Consider the following 15,543-nt stretch of genomic DNA (forward strand, 5'->3'; position numbering starts at 1 on the left):
CCCGCCCCACCGCGGCGAGGCCACGCCCCCCCCCCGCCGCCGGCGGAGAGGAGGGCCGTGATGGCGGCCGGGCTGTGCCGCGCTTTCGGGGCTCTCCTGCTTTCGGCCGCGCCGCGCCCCGCCCGGTTCCGCGCCCCGCCTCCCGTCCCCCCGCTTTGCTTACCGGGGGCAGCGCTGGCGGCCGCCCGCCGCGGGCTGGGCGGCTCGGCGCCTCGCTGCACCACCGACCCGCTGTGGAAGTGCCGGGTCAAGTACACGGTGCGGCCGGTGGGCATGAAGAAAACGGGTGGCCGCGACCACACAGGTGGGCGAGCGGGTGGGAGCGGGCCGGGGCAGAGCCAGCAACCCCCCCCCCCCCCCCCCCCGGCCTCACCACCCCGCGCCGCGCAGGTCGCATCCGTGTCCGTGGGATCGGCGGCGGGCACAAGCGGCGGTACCGCATGATCGACTTCCAGCGGCTGCGCTACGAGGAGGGGGCCCCGCCGCAGCCCTTCACCGAAAAAGTCATCAACGTCCGATACGACCCTTGCAGGCAAGCGCGGGGGGCTCGGCCCCGGGTGGTTGTGCCCGCGCCGTGCCCGCCCGCCCACCCACCGCGGGTTGCCCACGCAGGTCGGCTGACATCGCTCTGGTGGCCGGTGGCAACCGCAAGCGCTGGATCCTCGCCACGGAGAACATGCAGCCCGGGGACATCATCAAAAACTCCTCGCACATCGGCAGGATAGCGGGTACGCCGGCGGGGCTGGGGGGGGGTGCTCCTCCACCGGCTGCTCCTGGCCCAGTTCATCGGTTATTTTTGTCTTCCCAGTATCGGCCAACGAAGGGGACGCCTACCCGCTGGGAGCTCTGCCTGTCGGCACGCTGATCTGCAACCTGGAGAGCCACCCCGGGAAAGGAGCGCAGTACATCCGAGCAGCCGGTGCGTCGCCGCGCAGGGGACCCCGCCGTTTGTTACCCGGTTTGGCTGAAAGAAGAGGGCAAGGCGGGGCGGTGGGGGGCACTACTCTGTGTGGGTGGCGACGGGGAGTTGCTCTCCTCTCTTCTCCCCGCGTTAGAGTACAAAAATTCTGGAGAGGGCTCTGCCACGCCACTTTTCCAGCGACAGCTTGAGCTTGAGGAAGAAGCTCGGCATGGAGGGCGGCATCAGCGGGTTTTGGGGAGCTCCCGCTGTGCCGGCTGTGAGGGTGGGATGCTTTGTCCCCGCTGCTCGGGGCAGCTGCCCCTTCTTCTCTCTCCCTGCTGCAGGGACGTGCGGGGTGCTGCTGAGGAAAGTAAACGGGACAGCCATCGTGCAGCTCCCCTCCAAGAGGCATATGCAGGTAGAGGAGCCGTGCCATCCCCGAGCTGGCCGCCCGGCCACGCAGCCGTGCGTCTCCAGGGAGGCCTGCGGCTCTTTTCTGTCCCCTTAGGTGCTGGAGACCTGCGTGGCCACAGTGGGCCGGGTGTCTAACGTGGACCACAACAAGCGGGTGATTGGGAAGGCGGGTCGGAACCGCTGGCTGGGCAAACGCCCGCACACCGGCTTGTGGCATCGCAAGGGCGGCTGGGCTGGGCGCAAGATCAAACCTCTCCCGCCCATGAAGAGCTACGTCAACCTGCCACGGGTCACAGCGCAGGAGTGATGCTGGGGGGCGGGAGGGGGGGGGGTTATTACCTCCTAATAAAACATCCTCCGCGCCATCGCTGTCGTCTCGCTGCTGCCTTTTCCGCGTGAGATCTTGGGGGGTTGCTTTCCCCACAGGACACGTTTGGCCAGGCTGCCCCGGGAGGAGAGACGAGTGTGGGGCTGCCTGGGCTTGTGTTTAGGTGGCGGGGGGCTCGGTGGGGATCAAGCAGAACTCTGCACCATCACACCAATCCTGCCGGTGGAACCGTCGGGCTCTTTCCGCGCCCCCCCCCCCCTCAGGTTGTGAGGCGAGCAGGAAGCCGTGGGGTAAAGCAGGAAGGGGGGGCTGCCAGCCTGCGTGGCCTGGGGAGGACGTACCTCAGTATTAGCCCTGCTAATACCCCCCTCGGCTTCTGCTGCTGGCCCCTGTTACCCCCTTTTCTCCCTGCGCCCCACAGACCCGCCAGCTTGCCCCCTTTTCTCCCTGATACCCCTCTGCCACACAGCTCTCCCCGTTTTCTCCCTGATACCCCCATGCCTCACAGACCCTCCAGCTCACCCCCTTTTCTCCCTGTGTCCCACAGACCCCCAGCTCGCCCCTTTTTCTCCCTGTCCCACAGACCCCCCCCCCACACTCCCTTTTCTTCCTGATACCCCCATGCCCAACAGACCCCCCCAGCTCACCCCCTTTTCTCCCTGTGTCCCACAGACCCCCAGCTCGCCCCTTTTTCTCCCTGTGTCCCACAGACCCCCCCCACTCCCTTTTCTTCCTGATACCCCCATGCCCAACAGACCCCCCCAGCTCACCCACTTTTCTCCCTGTGCCCTACACACCCCTCCCAGCTCGCCCTCTTTTCTCCCTGATACGCCCATGCCCCGTAGACACCCCAGCTCTTCCCCCTTTTCTCCTCGACGCCCCCGCGCCTCGCAGACCCCCCAGATCTCACCCCTTTCCCCCCCCCCCCCACCGCCCCGAGCCCGCGGGCGGAGGAAGCTTGGCCCCGCGCGGCTTCCGTCCCGCGGGAGGGCGGGGGAAGAGCCACCGCGCATGCGCGCCCGGCCGCCGGGGTTGGGGACCGGCCGGAGCTCTCCGGTCCCGGTCCCGCTCTTTCCTCTTCGGGAAGCGCTTGGCGGGAGGCCGCGATGGCGGAGCCGCGGCGGGGAGGCAGCCCGGCCCCGCCGGCGAAGTCCCCGGGGCCGGCTGCCCCTCCCTGCGCCGCCACGGTGAACGGGAGGCGGGATGGCAACCGGGTGGTGCACCTGGGAGCCCAACTGCAGGCCTGGCCGGAGGAGCTGCTGCGGCAGCGGCGAGGCCGCGACGGCCAGCCTGAGTACCTGGTCCGGTGGAGCATTGCCAGCTTGGAAGGGAGAGCGGCGGGAGGCAGCGGTGCCTCCGGTGCGGAGACCAAGCCGGAGAGCATCTCCGTGTGGATGTCTGCAGAAGAGGTCTGCGCCAGCTGCCCGGCGCTGCTGGGCGAGAGGGGGCTGGAAGGGCAGGGGGGGAAAGGGGAGAAGGCAGCCAGCCCGCTGGCCGCGGACGCCCCGCCGGAGGACGCCTCGCTGCTGGAGATGAAGGCTGACGTCAGGAGCCTGGTGCAGCGAGCCGGGCGGCAGCTGGCCGAGAGCGGGGCCCCCGAATCCTCCGTCCTCAACACCATCCACGTGCTGAGCGCGTACGCCGGCATCGGCTCGCTGGCGGGCGCCTTCAAGGAGGCGGGGGCCCTCGACCTGCTGATGAGGATGCTGTGCCACAAGGAGAAGCGAATCCGCCGCGGCGCCGGCGAGATGCTGAGGGCCCTGGCTGCGCACGATGCAGGTGGGGGCTGCGGCTGCTCGGAGCCACCGAGGAGGTGCTGCTGGGCAGCGGAGGGGTGCCAGTCCCTTTGGAGGCGTCGGAGGCGGCGTGTCTCGGGGCTTGTTGGCAAAAGGAGAAGAATCAGACTGGCTCTTGCAAGCGTCTCCTTGCTTGTAGTTGCCTGGGGTGCTCCAAGACTCGGGAGCTCTTTCCCCTGATGGGTTCCTGAGCTGGGACCCTGTTAACTGTCAGGAGTGTCAGGGGACGTTCGGGGTGGTTGTTAGGGGTGTCAGGGGATGTTCGGGGTGGTTGTTAGGGGTGTCAGGGGATGTTAGTAGTGTTAGGGGGTATGAGGGGTGGTTGTCTCCTCCAGCAGGCCCAGCACTTCTCCTGCCCCACCACTGGAGCCCAGCCTGGGGATCCAGAGTCCCTCAGGCTGAGGGATGCAGCTGCCACCTTCTTGTTTGCATGTTCAACCGCCAGCAAAACTGAGCGTCCGTCCCAGAGGCGCACTGATGACCAGGCACGGCGTTCAACAGCGCGTACGTGCGGCCCTGCCATGACCACGAGCACAGAGAGCCATGTCACCTCCTTCTCGTCAGCTGGCAGGGGCAGAAGGTCACTCCTGCCAGCACGTGGCACTCCCCAGGTTCACAAGCACACGCACACACCTTCACGGATCCCTCGAGTAGCAGCGCGGCCCCTCTGCCTGGATCCAAACCCCCCCCGTTTCCCCGCTTCAGGGCTCCCCCTGCTCCCCAGCTGGTCGGGCTCGATCCACGCCAGCAAACACGGGGCGGTCAGACACTACCCCAGCGTGAAGTTTTGCTCACGAATTCCGTGCACGCCACACGCCCGGCAGGATTGGGGAAGATACAGGTGCTTGCCCTCACCCTCCCCACACGCACCCACCCCCCCAGCACCAGGCGCTGCCGTTCTGCTTGAGCTGCTGTTGCTGAACTCCTCGCTCGCCTCCCTCCCAGGGGGTTTTTTGGGACACACACCGCTCCCTCCCCAGTGGCTAAATGGCTGAGGACCCCACCCACTCCAGTCACTAGCCCTGCTGCCCTCGCACTCACTCCAGTAGCTGGCACCCAGTCCGCTCTACACCAGTCTCCCCAGTAGCTGGCACTGGGGGCTCAGACTCTGGAACGTTCCCCAGCTCCTGAAAGCAGCGACCCCTCCGGGTGCCAACGCCAGGACGCTCCCTCGCTCCAGCTGCTGACACCCCCCCAGCCACGCTCCAGTTGCTGCCCCCCAAGTCCGCTCATGCCCACGCGGGTCTCGCCAGCAGCTGGCACTCAGTCCTTGCAGCACTTGCACGCGCGCGGGGTGTTGAGATAGTTAGGCAAGATTTAATAAGGAGACGTGAAAGAAGTGGAGACAAACTCCCATGATAAAGGCGCGGGACTCGGTGAGACACTGACCAGCCACGGTTTACACGCGACCGGCCCCTTTTCTACCCCTTTCTGTGCACCCCTCCTCTGTGTTCCATGCCGATTCCCTTCCCGGGCACATCGCCCCATCCGTTGGCATAATTCCATCAAGCCTGTTGCAACGTCCCAGACCCGCAGGGGCCTTCTCAGTTGCAAAGTCCCAGTTTGCCTGCAGAGTCTTCAGAGCCTCTCGATTAGGGCAGCTGGCTGGGTCTGTGGCTGGTTATTGTCTTTGTGAACAGTACGTGGTCGGGTGTCGTGTCTCTGTGTTTGTCTTCCCTGATCATCCCAGTTCAGCCAGGTCCTTGGTCAGCTAATCTTACCGAAAAATAGTCATTCTCACATTGGAGCTGTCCTTGCTAATTGGAAGTGGCCAGATTTGTTTCTCCTCACTTAGCATTGGTCTTTGGCTTCCTTACTATCTCTTTTTGCAGCGGAAAGCTCCTTGACTAGATACGCATGAAGGAGCCGACGGTCTCCTCCTACATACCCTTACAAGGCAGATCTGTGCCAAGGGGCTTGGCAGAGCCCTGGTGAGCAGAGCCTGCTCCTCACCCCGTCCTCTCATTTGGGAGGAGCTGCCGTGGCTCAGGAGTGCCCGAGGAGGCGGGGGTGCTCCTGGGCGCTTGCTGGTGCCGGTGCATCCCACAAGAGATCCGCCTTCCCCTGGCCTAGTGCCGGAGCCCATCTGGCTCTCCGGTGGGGCAGGTGGGGGGATGATTCAGGTTACAACTCAACTCTTGTTCCCTGGAGCCCTGTTCCGGGGTCGGTTGGTTGGGGCTGCTGCTTTGGGGGAGTCTCGCAGCTTTACGAGTGGAACAAACGCGATGTTATTCGGTCGGTGGAGCAAAATGCTGCCAATCCAGATGAAAGGACAGAGCACGGTTCTAGGTCGCAGCTCCCCGCCTGCGAGTGTGTCCTGCCCAGGCAGGGTGGGGTGAGGGTTGTTCTCGTGGAGCCTGAAGAGTTTTTGGTGTTGCTGCAGGGAGCCGGGCCTACGTCCTGCTGTCCCTGAGCCGGCAGGATGGCATTGAGCAGCACATGGACTTTGACAGCCGCTACACCTTGCTGGAGCTGTTTGCTGAGACAACATCCTCTGAAGAGCACTGCATGTCCTTTGAGGGGATTCACCTGCCCCAGGTAGCGGCCCAGCCCTGGGCCTGTGGGCTTTGGGGGTCAGGGAGGGGCGAGAGCGGGGGGCTAGAACTGGGGTCCTCGTTTGGAACAGGAGGGTGGTCGGCCGTGGGCAGCTGAGCAGGGTACCGGGGGAGCTGGCACAGGATCTGGGCCTGGTTTGGGGCTGGGGGGTGGTGGAGAGGCACGTGGGGAGCCTTGCCTGCGATCGGGGAGGTGGAGGCGGGCTGAGAGGTCTCTGCTGCTTCGTGCTGGTGCGGAGCTGCCACGGGAGCCCGCCTGGAGGGGCCGGCGGCTTGGAGGGGGCTGGGGCTGGAGGCGGCACGCTGCAGGCTGGGGTGTGAGAGCCGTGCTTGTCGCAGATCCCCGGGAAGCTGCTCTTCGTCCTGGTGAAGCGCTACCTGTGCGTCACTTCTCTCCTGGACAAGCTCAGCGGCGGCGTGGAGCGGGAGGACTGCGCCGAGCCCGGCCTGCTGACGGAGGAGAGGAGCCACGTGAAGCAGGAGTTCGAGTTCAGCATGGCCGTGGCAAACCTCATCCTGGAGCTGGTGCACGTGATGGGCTGGGACCGCAGCCCCAAGCCAGAGCTGCAGCCGCACCACGACCGGCGGCCTCGTGCCACCCACTCCATCTTCCAGCACAGGGCCGCTCCCTGCACCGCTGCTCAGGCAGCCCTCGCCCCTCCACCGAAAGAGCCCAGCACCTTCAAGACGCGCTCAGCCTTCCCAAGCCGCAGCAGCTACGTGGAGTACGTGCAGGCAAAGCTGGTGCGCGGCATGCGGGTGCGCATGCTGGAGGACTACGAGCAGGTCAGCGCAGGCGACGAGGGTGACTTTTGCCAGAGCAACGACGGCACACCGCCTGTGCAGGTATCCTTTGCCGGGAGCGAAGGATCTTCTCCAAGGGCCTGGCCGCTCCGTTGTGCTGTGGGAAGGGTGCAGCCTTGCGTGGGAGCAGTGGGGTTGGGCTTGCCTTCCCTCAGCTGCGTTGGGCTCTCCTCCGCAGGTGTACTGGCAAGCCCTGGGCTGTACATACTGGGTTCACTGGCACATGGTGGAGATCATTGGCGCTCCGGGGCAGGAGGAGCACGAGGGCCAGGAGAAGGTGTCCCTCCTGACACGCAACCACAAACTGGCAGCAGGTGAGCGGCCTCCCAGCCGGGCCCGCAGCTCTTCTCCCCAGCCCTGCTGCAGCTACGCGGTGGCACCGTGGGTTCTGCTGGTGCTGGGTGGCCCAGTGCGTTGTTGCCCTGGCTGGTCCAGGCGCCGTGGGGACAGGGCTGGGCAGCGGTTGAGCTCGAGCCGCCCGTTTTGAGCCCGTGCTTTTTCTGTTCTGCGGCCCAGAGAGGTTCAGGCGAAGGCGGTAATCCCCGTCTCGCCAGCTTCTGGGCTCTCCTCCCAGCACGGTCCCCGTCTCTGGCCGCCCTCCCGTCTCCCCCCTTTCCCAGGGCAGGCTGGGGGACGGTGGGGCCCCCCCCCTGCCCAGAGAGTCCCCGCGAGCCCTTTCCTGGGAGCGTGCGGGGTGTGCGGCAGAGGCTGGGGGCGCTGGCAGAGCTGACAGTGCCCCCTCCTCGCTCTGCTCTCCTGCAGTTGCGCAGCCGTTTCTCCGCCAGCCCTTGGGGGGGCTGTACTCTCTGCCTTACCTGGGGGAGCAGCCGCCCGAGGCCGCAGAGGCCCTGAGCCGTGCCGAGTGGTGGGAGCTGCTCTTCTTCGTGAAGAAGCTGGAAGCCCAGGAGCAGAAAGAGCTCTTCTCTCTCATCCAGCAGGCCCGGGGAGAGCAGGTACGGGCCAGAGCCCGCGGGGCGGCAGTGGGAGGGAGGGAGCGAGGGTTGGGAAGGGGCCGGGGCCCGGGGGAGAGGCTGGCAGGCGTGAGCTGTGCGGGGCCAGCCTGAGCGGAGCAGAGAAGGGGCTGGAACGGGAGCGGGAGCGGGAGCGAGGGCTGGCAAAGGCGCGGGGAGCCGGGCGCAGCAAAGGGGTGAGGCGAGGCGGGAGGAGACGGTGTCCCGCGCCCCGGGGAGAGCGGCCGTGCTCGGCGAGGTTCGGGTGGGCGAGGCGAGCCCCGTGGGGCGATGCTGCGGGCGGGGAGGGCGGGTGGGGGGTGTGGGCCGGGGACAGCCAGGGGAGAGCGGCCCCGGGGGCGCAGCCTGCCTGTCCTCCGTGGGGGCACCGGCCGTCCCGGGGGGGTGTGGGGGGGTGCGTGGGCGTCGCGGGGCTTGAGCCGAGCCCGCCCGTGCAGCTGTCGGAGGGAGACGAAGAAGCCCTGATCCGGCTGTCGGTACCCGCGGCGCTGGCCCCGAAGGTGCTGCAGGTCTTGGAGGAGCGGTGCCAGGGCGGCTCTCGGCGCGACCTGCGCGTCTCCCACACCTACACCAAGTACGCCCTCGGTAGGGGGGCCGGGCAGGATGGCGGGGGGAGCACCGCGGCGTCCCCGAAGGGTGCCGGCTGCAGGAGCGCTGGCCCCGGAGCCCGGGCGGCCGAGGCAGCGGAGGAAGCCCCCGCTGCAGCCCCCGCTGCAGCGGCCAAGGCGGACGCGCAGCTGTTCGGCGAGCTCCTGGAGAGGGAAGGGCTGGCCCTCCCCGAGGTGCCCGAGGAGCAGCTCCGAGGTAACGGGGGGGCTGGGGCACGGGCACGGCGCTGGAGGGGGGCTCTGGGCAGGGCGCGGGGCGCCGGGCCCCCGGGGGGCGGCGGGGGGGGCGCCCGGCGGCCCGGGAGCTGCCGGGGGTGCCCCCGCCGCCCCGCTGCCCGTGTCCCTGCTCCCCTCCCTCCCTCCCTCCCCGCCTCCCTCCCTCCCTCCCTCCCTGCCTCCCTGCCTGCCTCCCTCCCTCCCCCCAGCGCTGGGCAGCTCCGAGGGGCTGGGCGAGAGGGGCTCGCCGGCCGAGCTTGCGGCCGCGGTGGCCGCGGGGCAGAGCAGCGGCTCCGCGGTGGGGCTGCGCTCGGCCGGGCTGCGGCACCTGGCGGAGAGCCTGGAGGAGGAGCCCGAGGCGGAGCGGCGAGGCGGCGGAGCCCGGGGCGGGCCGGGCGGCGGGAGCCGCGGGGGAGCCGCGGGGTGCCGCACGGCCCTGCTGCGGGCCGGGGGGGGGCCGGGCTGTCCGGGAGAGGGGCGGGCAGCCCCCCCGGGGCCGAGCCGGCCGCCGGAGAGCCGGGCGGGCGGGGAGGAGGCGGCCGGCAGCGGGGCCGGGAGGCTCCTGCCGAGGCCGTGCCCTGCCCCCCCCGCAGGGAGACGCTGGCGAAGGCGGCGGCGGAGCTGCCGAGCGCCGGGGCGGCGGAGAAGGCGGCGGCGGCGGCGGCGCTGCGGCTGCTGGCCGCGCTCACGGCCAAGCGCGACTGGCGGGCGGCGTGCGGGCCGCGCGGGCCGGCGTGCAGCGGCGCGGCTCCTCCGCCCCGGGGCAGCGGGCCGGGCTGGCGGGGAGGGCGGCGGCCGGGGCGCGGGGCGCGGGCTGGAGCCGCCCGTCGTTGTCGCGGCAGGCGGAGAGGCCCCGCGGGCCCCCGGGGACGTGCGGGCGCTCCTGGGCGGCCCCGGGGACGGCGAGTTGGCCGGGGAGGCGGTGGCGGCGCTGGAGCGGCAGCTCTGCGGCGGAGGCGCCGGCCCCTCGGGCGAGGCGGCCCGGCTGCTGCAGGACCGCGGGTGCTTCGGGCTGGTGCTGCGCAGCTTGGAGCTGCTGGGGGCGGAGAAGCCGGCGAGCCTGAGCGTCCTCCGGTGGGTCGGGGGGCCGCGCTCCTGCCGCGGGGGCCGGGCGGGCGCCGCGGGTCGCAGGCCCCGCGGGGGCCGGGCGTGAGCGGGGCCCCCTCTGCCCCGCAGGATCCTGAGCGGGTTCCTGGCCGCTTCCCGGGGGGACGCGCTGCCCTGGCACGAGTGTGTGGAGCCCTGTTTGGCCTCGCTGAGCGCCCACAGCAGCGACCGGGAGGTGCGGGGGGGCCCCGGGACGCGCGGCGGGCGGGGCCGGGGCGCTGCCGCCCGCGGGCGCCGTGGCGCGGGGGGGGGGTCCGGGGGGGGGGTTTCCCCGCGCCGGCCCGGCCGCTGACGGCTGCCTGCGGGGCAGGTGGTGCGGGAGGTCGTCGGCTTCCTGCACCGCCTGGCCAGCAGCAGCAAGGACTGCGCGGTGGCGATGTGCCGCCTGGGCGCCCGCGAGACGCTGGCCAAGGCCCTGGCCAAGCAGGGCACGGCTCCGCCGCTGGCGCCAGCCCTGCTCGCCCTGGTGACGGACTGCGAGGAGCACGCCGGCCTCTACCAGAAGCTGACGAGCAGCGTCCTGGCTGGCTGCATGCAGGTGGGGGGCCGGGGGGGGGGGCCCCCGAAGGTGCCGGGGCTGGGGGCCGCCGGGCTGTTGGCGCCGGGGGCGGCCCCGCGGTGCGAGCCCGGCCCCGTCCCGTAGCTGGTCCTGGGGCAGATCGAGGAGCACCGCCGGAGCCAGCGGCCCATCAGCATCCCCTTGTTCGACGTCTTTCTGCGCAACCTGTGCCGAGGTGAGCGCGGGGAGCGGGAGCCGGCCCCCCGCGCCGGGCAGGGGCTGGCCCGGCCCGGCGGCCGGAGGCTCCGGGTGCTCTCCCCACAGGCTCCGGCGTGGAGGTGAAGGAGGACAAGTGTTGGGAGAAGGTGCAGGTCTCCTCCAACCCCCACCGGGCCGGCAAGCTGACGGACAGGAACCCCAAGACCTACTGGGAGTCGAACGGCAGCAGCGGCTCCCACTTCATCACCGTCCACATGCAGCGTGGTGTGGTGGTCAGGTGGGGCAGGGCTGGGGGGCCTCGGGGGCCAGCGCCCGCGCGGGGAGGAGGGGGCCGTGGGGCGCTGCGCGCGCCCTGCCCCGGCGGCCCCCGGCCGGGCAGCAGCGCGTGGGGCCGGCGGGGGCCGGGGCGGGGCGGTGGGGACTGCCGGGCAGCGCTGCCTGTGCTGCGCTGCAGGGAGATGAGCATGCTGGTGGCCAGCGAGGACTCCAGCTACATGCCGGCCCGCGTTGTGGTGCTGGGGGGAGACAGCCCGGCCGCCGTCCGAACCGAGCTCAACGCGGTGAGTGCGGTGCGGGGCCCCGGGGGGGGCGGGAGGAGGCAGCCGGGGCGGGGGGGACGTGGGCGCGGGCGGCCCCGCAGCCCGGGCTGCGAGCGGGCCGGAGCGCTGGGGCTGCGGCGGGGCCCTGGCGGGGGGCGCAGGGGAGCCCGGGGGGCGAGGGCTTCGGCGGGGGGCGGCCGGGGGAGCGCGCGGGGCGGCCGGCGCTCGCTGCCTGGCACGCTGAGGGTCCGCTGCCTGCCCGCAGGTGACCGTCCTGCCCTCGGACAGCAGAGTGGTCCTGCTGGAGAACATGACCCGCTTCTGGCCCGTCCTCCAGATCCGGGTGAAGCGGTGCCAGCAGGTCGGGGCGCCGGGGAGCCGGCGGCGTGGGGCGTCGGGGCCGTGGCTGCGGAGCTGAGGGTCCCGCTCTGCCGTAGGGCGGCATCGACACCCGCGTGCGCGGCATCGAGGTGCTGGGCCCCAAGCCCACTCTGTGGCCCGTCTTCAAGGAGCAGCTGTGCCGGCGGACGTTCCTCTCCTGCACCGCCCGGGCTCACGCCTGGTGCCAGGAGATCTGCCGTGACCGGGGGCGACTGCTGCAGCTCTTCGGCAAGTGAGTTGCTTCCCGGCTGGCCCGGGGGCGGCGAGCGGGGGCCCTGGGTGCTGGGGCCGTGGCCGTGCCTGGCGCGCTGCCCCGTCGCCCTTGCAGGCTGAACCGGGCGCTGCGGCACGAGCAGGCCTTCGCCGACCGCTTCCTCCCCGACGACGAGGCGGCCTGGGCCTTGGGCAGGACGTTCTGGGAGGCGCTGGTGACCCCCCTGGTGCAGAGCATCACCAGCCCAGGTACCCTGTGCCCCGCGGGGCCCGTCGGGGCCGTGCCCCGGGCCGAGGCGCCCGGCTCTGAGCGCGCGTGGCCTCGCAGACCCCCAGGGCGTCAGTCCCCTGGCCTGGCTGCTGAGCGAGTACCTGGAGAGCGCGGAGCTGTCCGGTCACGCCGCGAGCCGTGGCGCCGTCTTCGGCTCCCGCGTGCGGCGCCTGACGCAGCTCCTGGTGCACGTGGACCCCCGCGGCGCGGAGCCGGAGGAGGCGCGAGCAGCCGGTGAGCGCGGGGCGGCGCTGCCCTCCCGCCCGGCCGCGGGGGGTGGCCGCGGGGTCCTGCTGGGGACAGCCCTGTGGCACAGGGGGCTCCCGAGCCGGGGAAGGGGCCCGCGGCGGCCGTGCCCCCCTCCCCCGGCACCCCCTCTGCCCTGCGCCCCCCCGGGAGAGCGGGAGGCTGCCGCCGGCCGGAGCGTGGGGCCGCGCTGAGCCCGAGGCTGTCCCGTGGCAGGCGGGAAGGACGGGAGGGACGAGGAGGTGCCGGCCAGGGCTGCGGAGGCGGCGGCGAAGTCGAGCGGCCTGCGGAGCATCTGGCGGTGCTGGCGGGACGTGGTGCAGCGGCAGGTAGAGCGGGGAGGGGGCGTGGGACCCCGCAGCGGGTGGGGGGGGAGCGGGGGGCGAGGGGCTGCGCCCAGCCTCCGAGGGGCCCGGCGGGGTGCGGGGACGGCCCGGCCGGGCTCGGGCGGCAGCTGGGGCTCCGGGCGGGGAGACGGGTCCGGCGCCCGGCACTTGCTGTGCGGGCGGGCGGGCAGCCGCTGCGCTTGGGTCCTGCCTGCGCGGCCCTGCCCGGCCCTCGGGGCTGCGCTCCGGCCTCCGCGGCAGCACTGGGGGGGGGGGGGGGGGCTCCGGTCGGCCCCCGGGCAGGGGGTGGTGGCGGGGGGGCCGCGGCCGTCGCTGCGGGGCTGGTCCCGCTGCGGGGCTCACCCCCCTGGCGCCGCGTCCCGCAGGTGCAGCGGTTCCTGGAGGCGGCAGGGCAGGCGCCGGACCTCGTGGAGCGCTACTGCGGGCTGTACCGGCGGCTGCGCGCCGCCACGGAGGAGCTCTTCGGGCGGCAGGCCGCCTTCGTGCTGGCCCTGGGCCGGGGCTTCGCGGGGGCTCTGCTGCAGCTCCCCTTCCTCACCGCCCTGCACGTGAGTGCCGGGAGCGCGGCGCCGGGGCTTTGGCCGGGGCCCGGCTGCGGGTGCCTCTGGCAGCGCGGCCCCTGCCCGCGAGGAGAGCCCCCGGGCTCCCCCGCTGCTCCCTCCGGGGACGGCGGCGGCGGCGCAGCAGCCCGGCCCCGCGGCCGCCCAGCCAGCCCCGTCCCCTTGCAGGTGAGCGAGCGGTTCGCCCGCTACCTCGACGGGCGGATCCGGGAGCTGCGCGGGGCCGCGGGCAGCGCGGAGCCCCCGCAGCGGCTGCAGCAGCTGCTGGAGCCCTTCGCCGTCCTCGGCGGCCTGGAGCTCGCCCACCCCTTCGAGCACTTCTACCGGTGAGGGCCGGCGCAGCGGGGGCCGGGGCTGAGCCCGGGCTGGGGGCGGCGGGCGGAGGGAAGGGCCGCGAGGGCGCTGCCGGTCGCCGGAGCCGCGTCCCGGGCTGGGGCCGGGGCCGGCGCGGCCTCCGGGCGGGTGGCCGGTGGCCGCTGGGCTGGGGCCGGCCCCGGAGCTGACGCTGGCGGCTGCGACAGGCACTACCTGGGGGACCGGCTGCTGGCGCAAGGCCCGTCTTGGCTGGAAGGAGCCGTCGCGGAGCAGCTCGGGCTGTGCTTCCCCAGCCGCTTCCCCCAGGAGATGCTGAGCGACTTGGCCGAGTCGGAGGAGCTGCGGCAGCAGTTTGGCCTCTTCCAGCTGCAGGAGCGGGACAGGCGGCTGCTGGAGCTGGAGGCGGGCCCGGGCGAGGTGAGCGTTGTGCCGGGATGGGGGGGCAGGCTGGGGGCCGCCCGCCCTCCTCGCGGGGCTGCCGGGGCCTGTGCTGAGCCGCCCTCGCGCCCAGGCGCCGGGGCCGGCCTCGGCGGCGGCTGCGCCGGAGGTTGCGCCGGAGGTGAAGGTGCTGGCCCTGTCCCCGCGCTGCTGGCCCGTCCCCCCGTCCTGCTCCATGGCCGAGCCCGGGAGGTTTTTCTCGGCGGCGCTGAGCTCCCCCCTGGCCGCGTTTGCCGACTTCTGCAGGCGGCGTGAGTGGCCGTGGCGGCGGGCGCGCGGGTCTCGCCGGGGCCCCCGCGGCAGCCGGGCCGTGCCGGGCCGTGCCGGGAGCAGAGCGCCCGGGGGGGGCCCGGCCCCCGGCCCCCGTGCTGACGCCGTCCCTGGCAGGCCAGCTCCGGCCGGGCCGGGCGGGCGCGAAGCCCCGGCGGTTGCAGTGGACGTGGCTGGGCCGTGCCGAGCTGCGCTTCGGGGACTGCGTCCTCCACGTCTCCACGCTGCAGATGTACATCCTGCTGCGCTTCAACGACGCCGAGGTAGGGGCCGGGGCTGCGGCGGGGGGTCCCCGGGGGCGCTGGGGGCTGGGCGCTCCCCTCCCACCCTTCCCGCAGGAGGTGGCTGTGGAGGCCCTGCTGCAGGCGACGGGGCTCCCGGCCGCCCTGGTGCACCAGGCGCTGACGCCGCTGACCCGCAGCGAGGGCGTCCTGGCGCGGAGCCGCACGCCGGGGGGTGAGCGTGGGGCCGGGGCAGCCCTGCTCGGAGCCCCGCGGGGGGGCCGGGGCGGGGGGGGGTGAGCGGGCCGGGGGCGCTGCCCGAGGCCGCGGCGGGGGGCCGGGGCGCAGCGGGGGGCCGGGGGCGCGCACGGGCTTGGGGCTGCTGCTCGGGGCCGGGGAGGGCGGCGGCGGGAGGCCCCGGGCCGGGCCCACGGCCCCGGGGGGCTCCGTCGGGGCTCGGCTGACCCGGGCCTGGGTGCCAGCTCCAGGCGTGCTGCGGCTGAACCGGGCAGCCCTGGCCCAGGCCTCCGGCCGCCCCCTGAGGCTGCTGCCCCAGCAGAGGTACCTCCGGGCGGAGAGGGCCGAGGTCGGCAGCCTCGAGAGGAAGAGGAACGTCCTCTGCTGCCTCATCACCCGCATCCTCAAGGCGGAGAAGCAGCTCCACATCGACAACCTGGTGTTCAAGGTAGGGAGGGCTGGAGGGGCGCCGAGGGGCTGCCTGGGTGCTGTGCTGCACTGCAGCCCCCGCGGGGCTCCCTTGCTGCTGCAGGTGGTTGACGCCTGCCAGAAGGGCGAGCTGGGGCCGAGGCTGCAGTTCCTGAGCTTCTGCTGCCACAGCGTGGACGTGCTGTCCTGCGTCCTGCACCTGCTGAACCAGGGCTACCTCCGGCGCCAGGAGGCGAGGCCTCACGTCTTGGAATACGTTTCGGCCGAACCCGCAACACCCCCTGCCTCCCAGCTCCAGCCCCAAGTTGCCTTCCAGACTGTCGAGATCAAGAGAGCAGCAAGCCCAGCCTCTGCTGAAAGGAGACAGACTTTTTCCACCTTCAGGTAGACAAAGACCTGGCTGGACTGGATGTCTCTGCCTGAATATTCGGTGGGTTTTTATTTTAAATAAATGAGCCGAGCTCACCCACTCACAGTTTATAGTCTATCAGAGAGCTCTGGTTTGCTGTGCCCTGACAGCTCTGCTCGCTGCAGTGGGGGGTAGCAGCTCCACCCCGCCCGCATTTGTTCTCTCCCAGCTGTACTCTGGCCTGGAAGGACACACACGCCTCCCCGCCCTAATGGTACCAGCATTAATTTATTAAAATTAATCCCGAAA

The 15,543-nt window shown here is 72.0% G+C and overlaps 2 protein-coding genes across 16 annotated transcripts; both read left to right on the top strand.

Annotated features, from left to right (window-relative positions):
* The first annotated feature begins 5 nt into the window (after positions 1–5).
* MRPL2 (mitochondrial ribosomal protein L2) lies at positions 6–1,680 on the top strand. The gene is made up of 6 exons (XM_042789866.1): positions 6–304; positions 391–532; positions 613–728; positions 809–919; positions 1,246–1,319; positions 1,410–1,680. The coding sequence occupies exons 1-6, from the start codon at positions 61–63 to the stop codon at positions 1,620–1,622; spliced, it is 900 nt and encodes a 299-aa protein (XP_042645800.1). The 5' UTR covers positions 6–60; the 3' UTR covers positions 1,623–1,680.
* Positions 1,681–2,652: 972 nt separating this feature from the next.
* Positions 2,653–15,360, top strand: LOC122153171 (cullin-9-like). 15 transcript variants are annotated; one of them, XM_042789337.1, is made up of 27 exons: positions 3,322–3,422; positions 3,885–4,050; positions 4,145–4,280; positions 5,823–5,976; positions 6,330–6,840; positions 6,977–7,112; positions 7,561–7,751; positions 8,207–8,573; positions 8,803–9,667; positions 9,770–9,875; positions 10,011–10,238; positions 10,344–10,434; positions 10,524–10,695; positions 10,873–10,978; positions 11,223–11,318; positions 11,395–11,570; positions 11,667–11,800; positions 11,880–12,056; positions 12,285–12,397; positions 12,781–12,963; positions 13,144–13,301; positions 13,497–13,707; positions 13,802–13,979; positions 14,116–14,261; positions 14,337–14,454; positions 14,702–14,904; positions 14,989–15,360. In XM_042789337.1, exons 4-27 carry the CDS (start codon positions 5,879–5,881, stop codon positions 15,271–15,273), a joined length of 5,049 nt encoding a protein of 1,682 aa, XP_042645271.1. In that variant the 5' UTR covers positions 3,322–3,422; positions 3,885–4,050; positions 4,145–4,280; positions 5,823–5,878; the 3' UTR covers positions 15,274–15,360. The 15 variants fall into 15 exon arrangements, 13 of the variants coding, with proteins under 13 accessions (XP_042645259.1, XP_042645258.1, XP_042645260.1 ...); XM_042789325.1 differs by lacking the exons at positions 3,885–4,050; positions 4,145–4,280 and having other exon boundaries at positions 2,653–3,422; positions 5,823–5,977; positions 6,334–6,840; XM_042789324.1 differs by lacking the exons at positions 3,885–4,050; positions 4,145–4,280 and having other exon boundaries at positions 2,653–3,422.
* Positions 15,361–15,543: the final 183 nt, after the last annotated feature.

Source organism: Tyto alba, unplaced genomic scaffold, assembly GCF_018691265.1.
Source record: "Tyto alba isolate M040663 unplaced genomic scaffold, T.alba_DEE_v4.0 Super-Scaffold_16, whole genome shotgun sequence".
NCBI lineage: Eukaryota > Metazoa > Chordata > Aves > Strigiformes > Tytonidae > Tyto > Tyto alba.

Coding starts and splice junctions, on each gene's coding strand:
- MRPL2 (XM_042789866.1), top strand. CDS start 61: ATGGCGGCCGGGCTGTGCCGCGCTTTCGGGGCTCTCCTGCTTTCGGCC. Junction 305..390: donor GGGTGGCCGCGACCACACAG/GTGGGCGAGCGG, acceptor CGCGCCGCGCAG/GTCGCATCCGTGTCCGTGGG. Junction 533..612: donor GTCCGATACGACCCTTGCAG/GCAAGCGCGGGG, acceptor TTGCCCACGCAG/GTCGGCTGACATCGCTCTGG.
- LOC122153171 (XM_042789324.1), top strand. CDS start 2,750: ATGGCGGAGCCGCGGCGGGGAGGCAGCCCGGCCCCGCCGGCGAAGTCC. Junction 7,113..7,560: donor CAACCACAAACTGGCAGCAG/GTGAGCGGCCTC, acceptor GCTCTCCTGCAG/TTGCGCAGCCGTTTCTCCGC. Junction 13,302..13,496: donor CCCTTCGAGCACTTCTACCG/GTGAGGGCCGGC, acceptor CGGCTGCGACAG/GCACTACCTGGGGGACCGGC.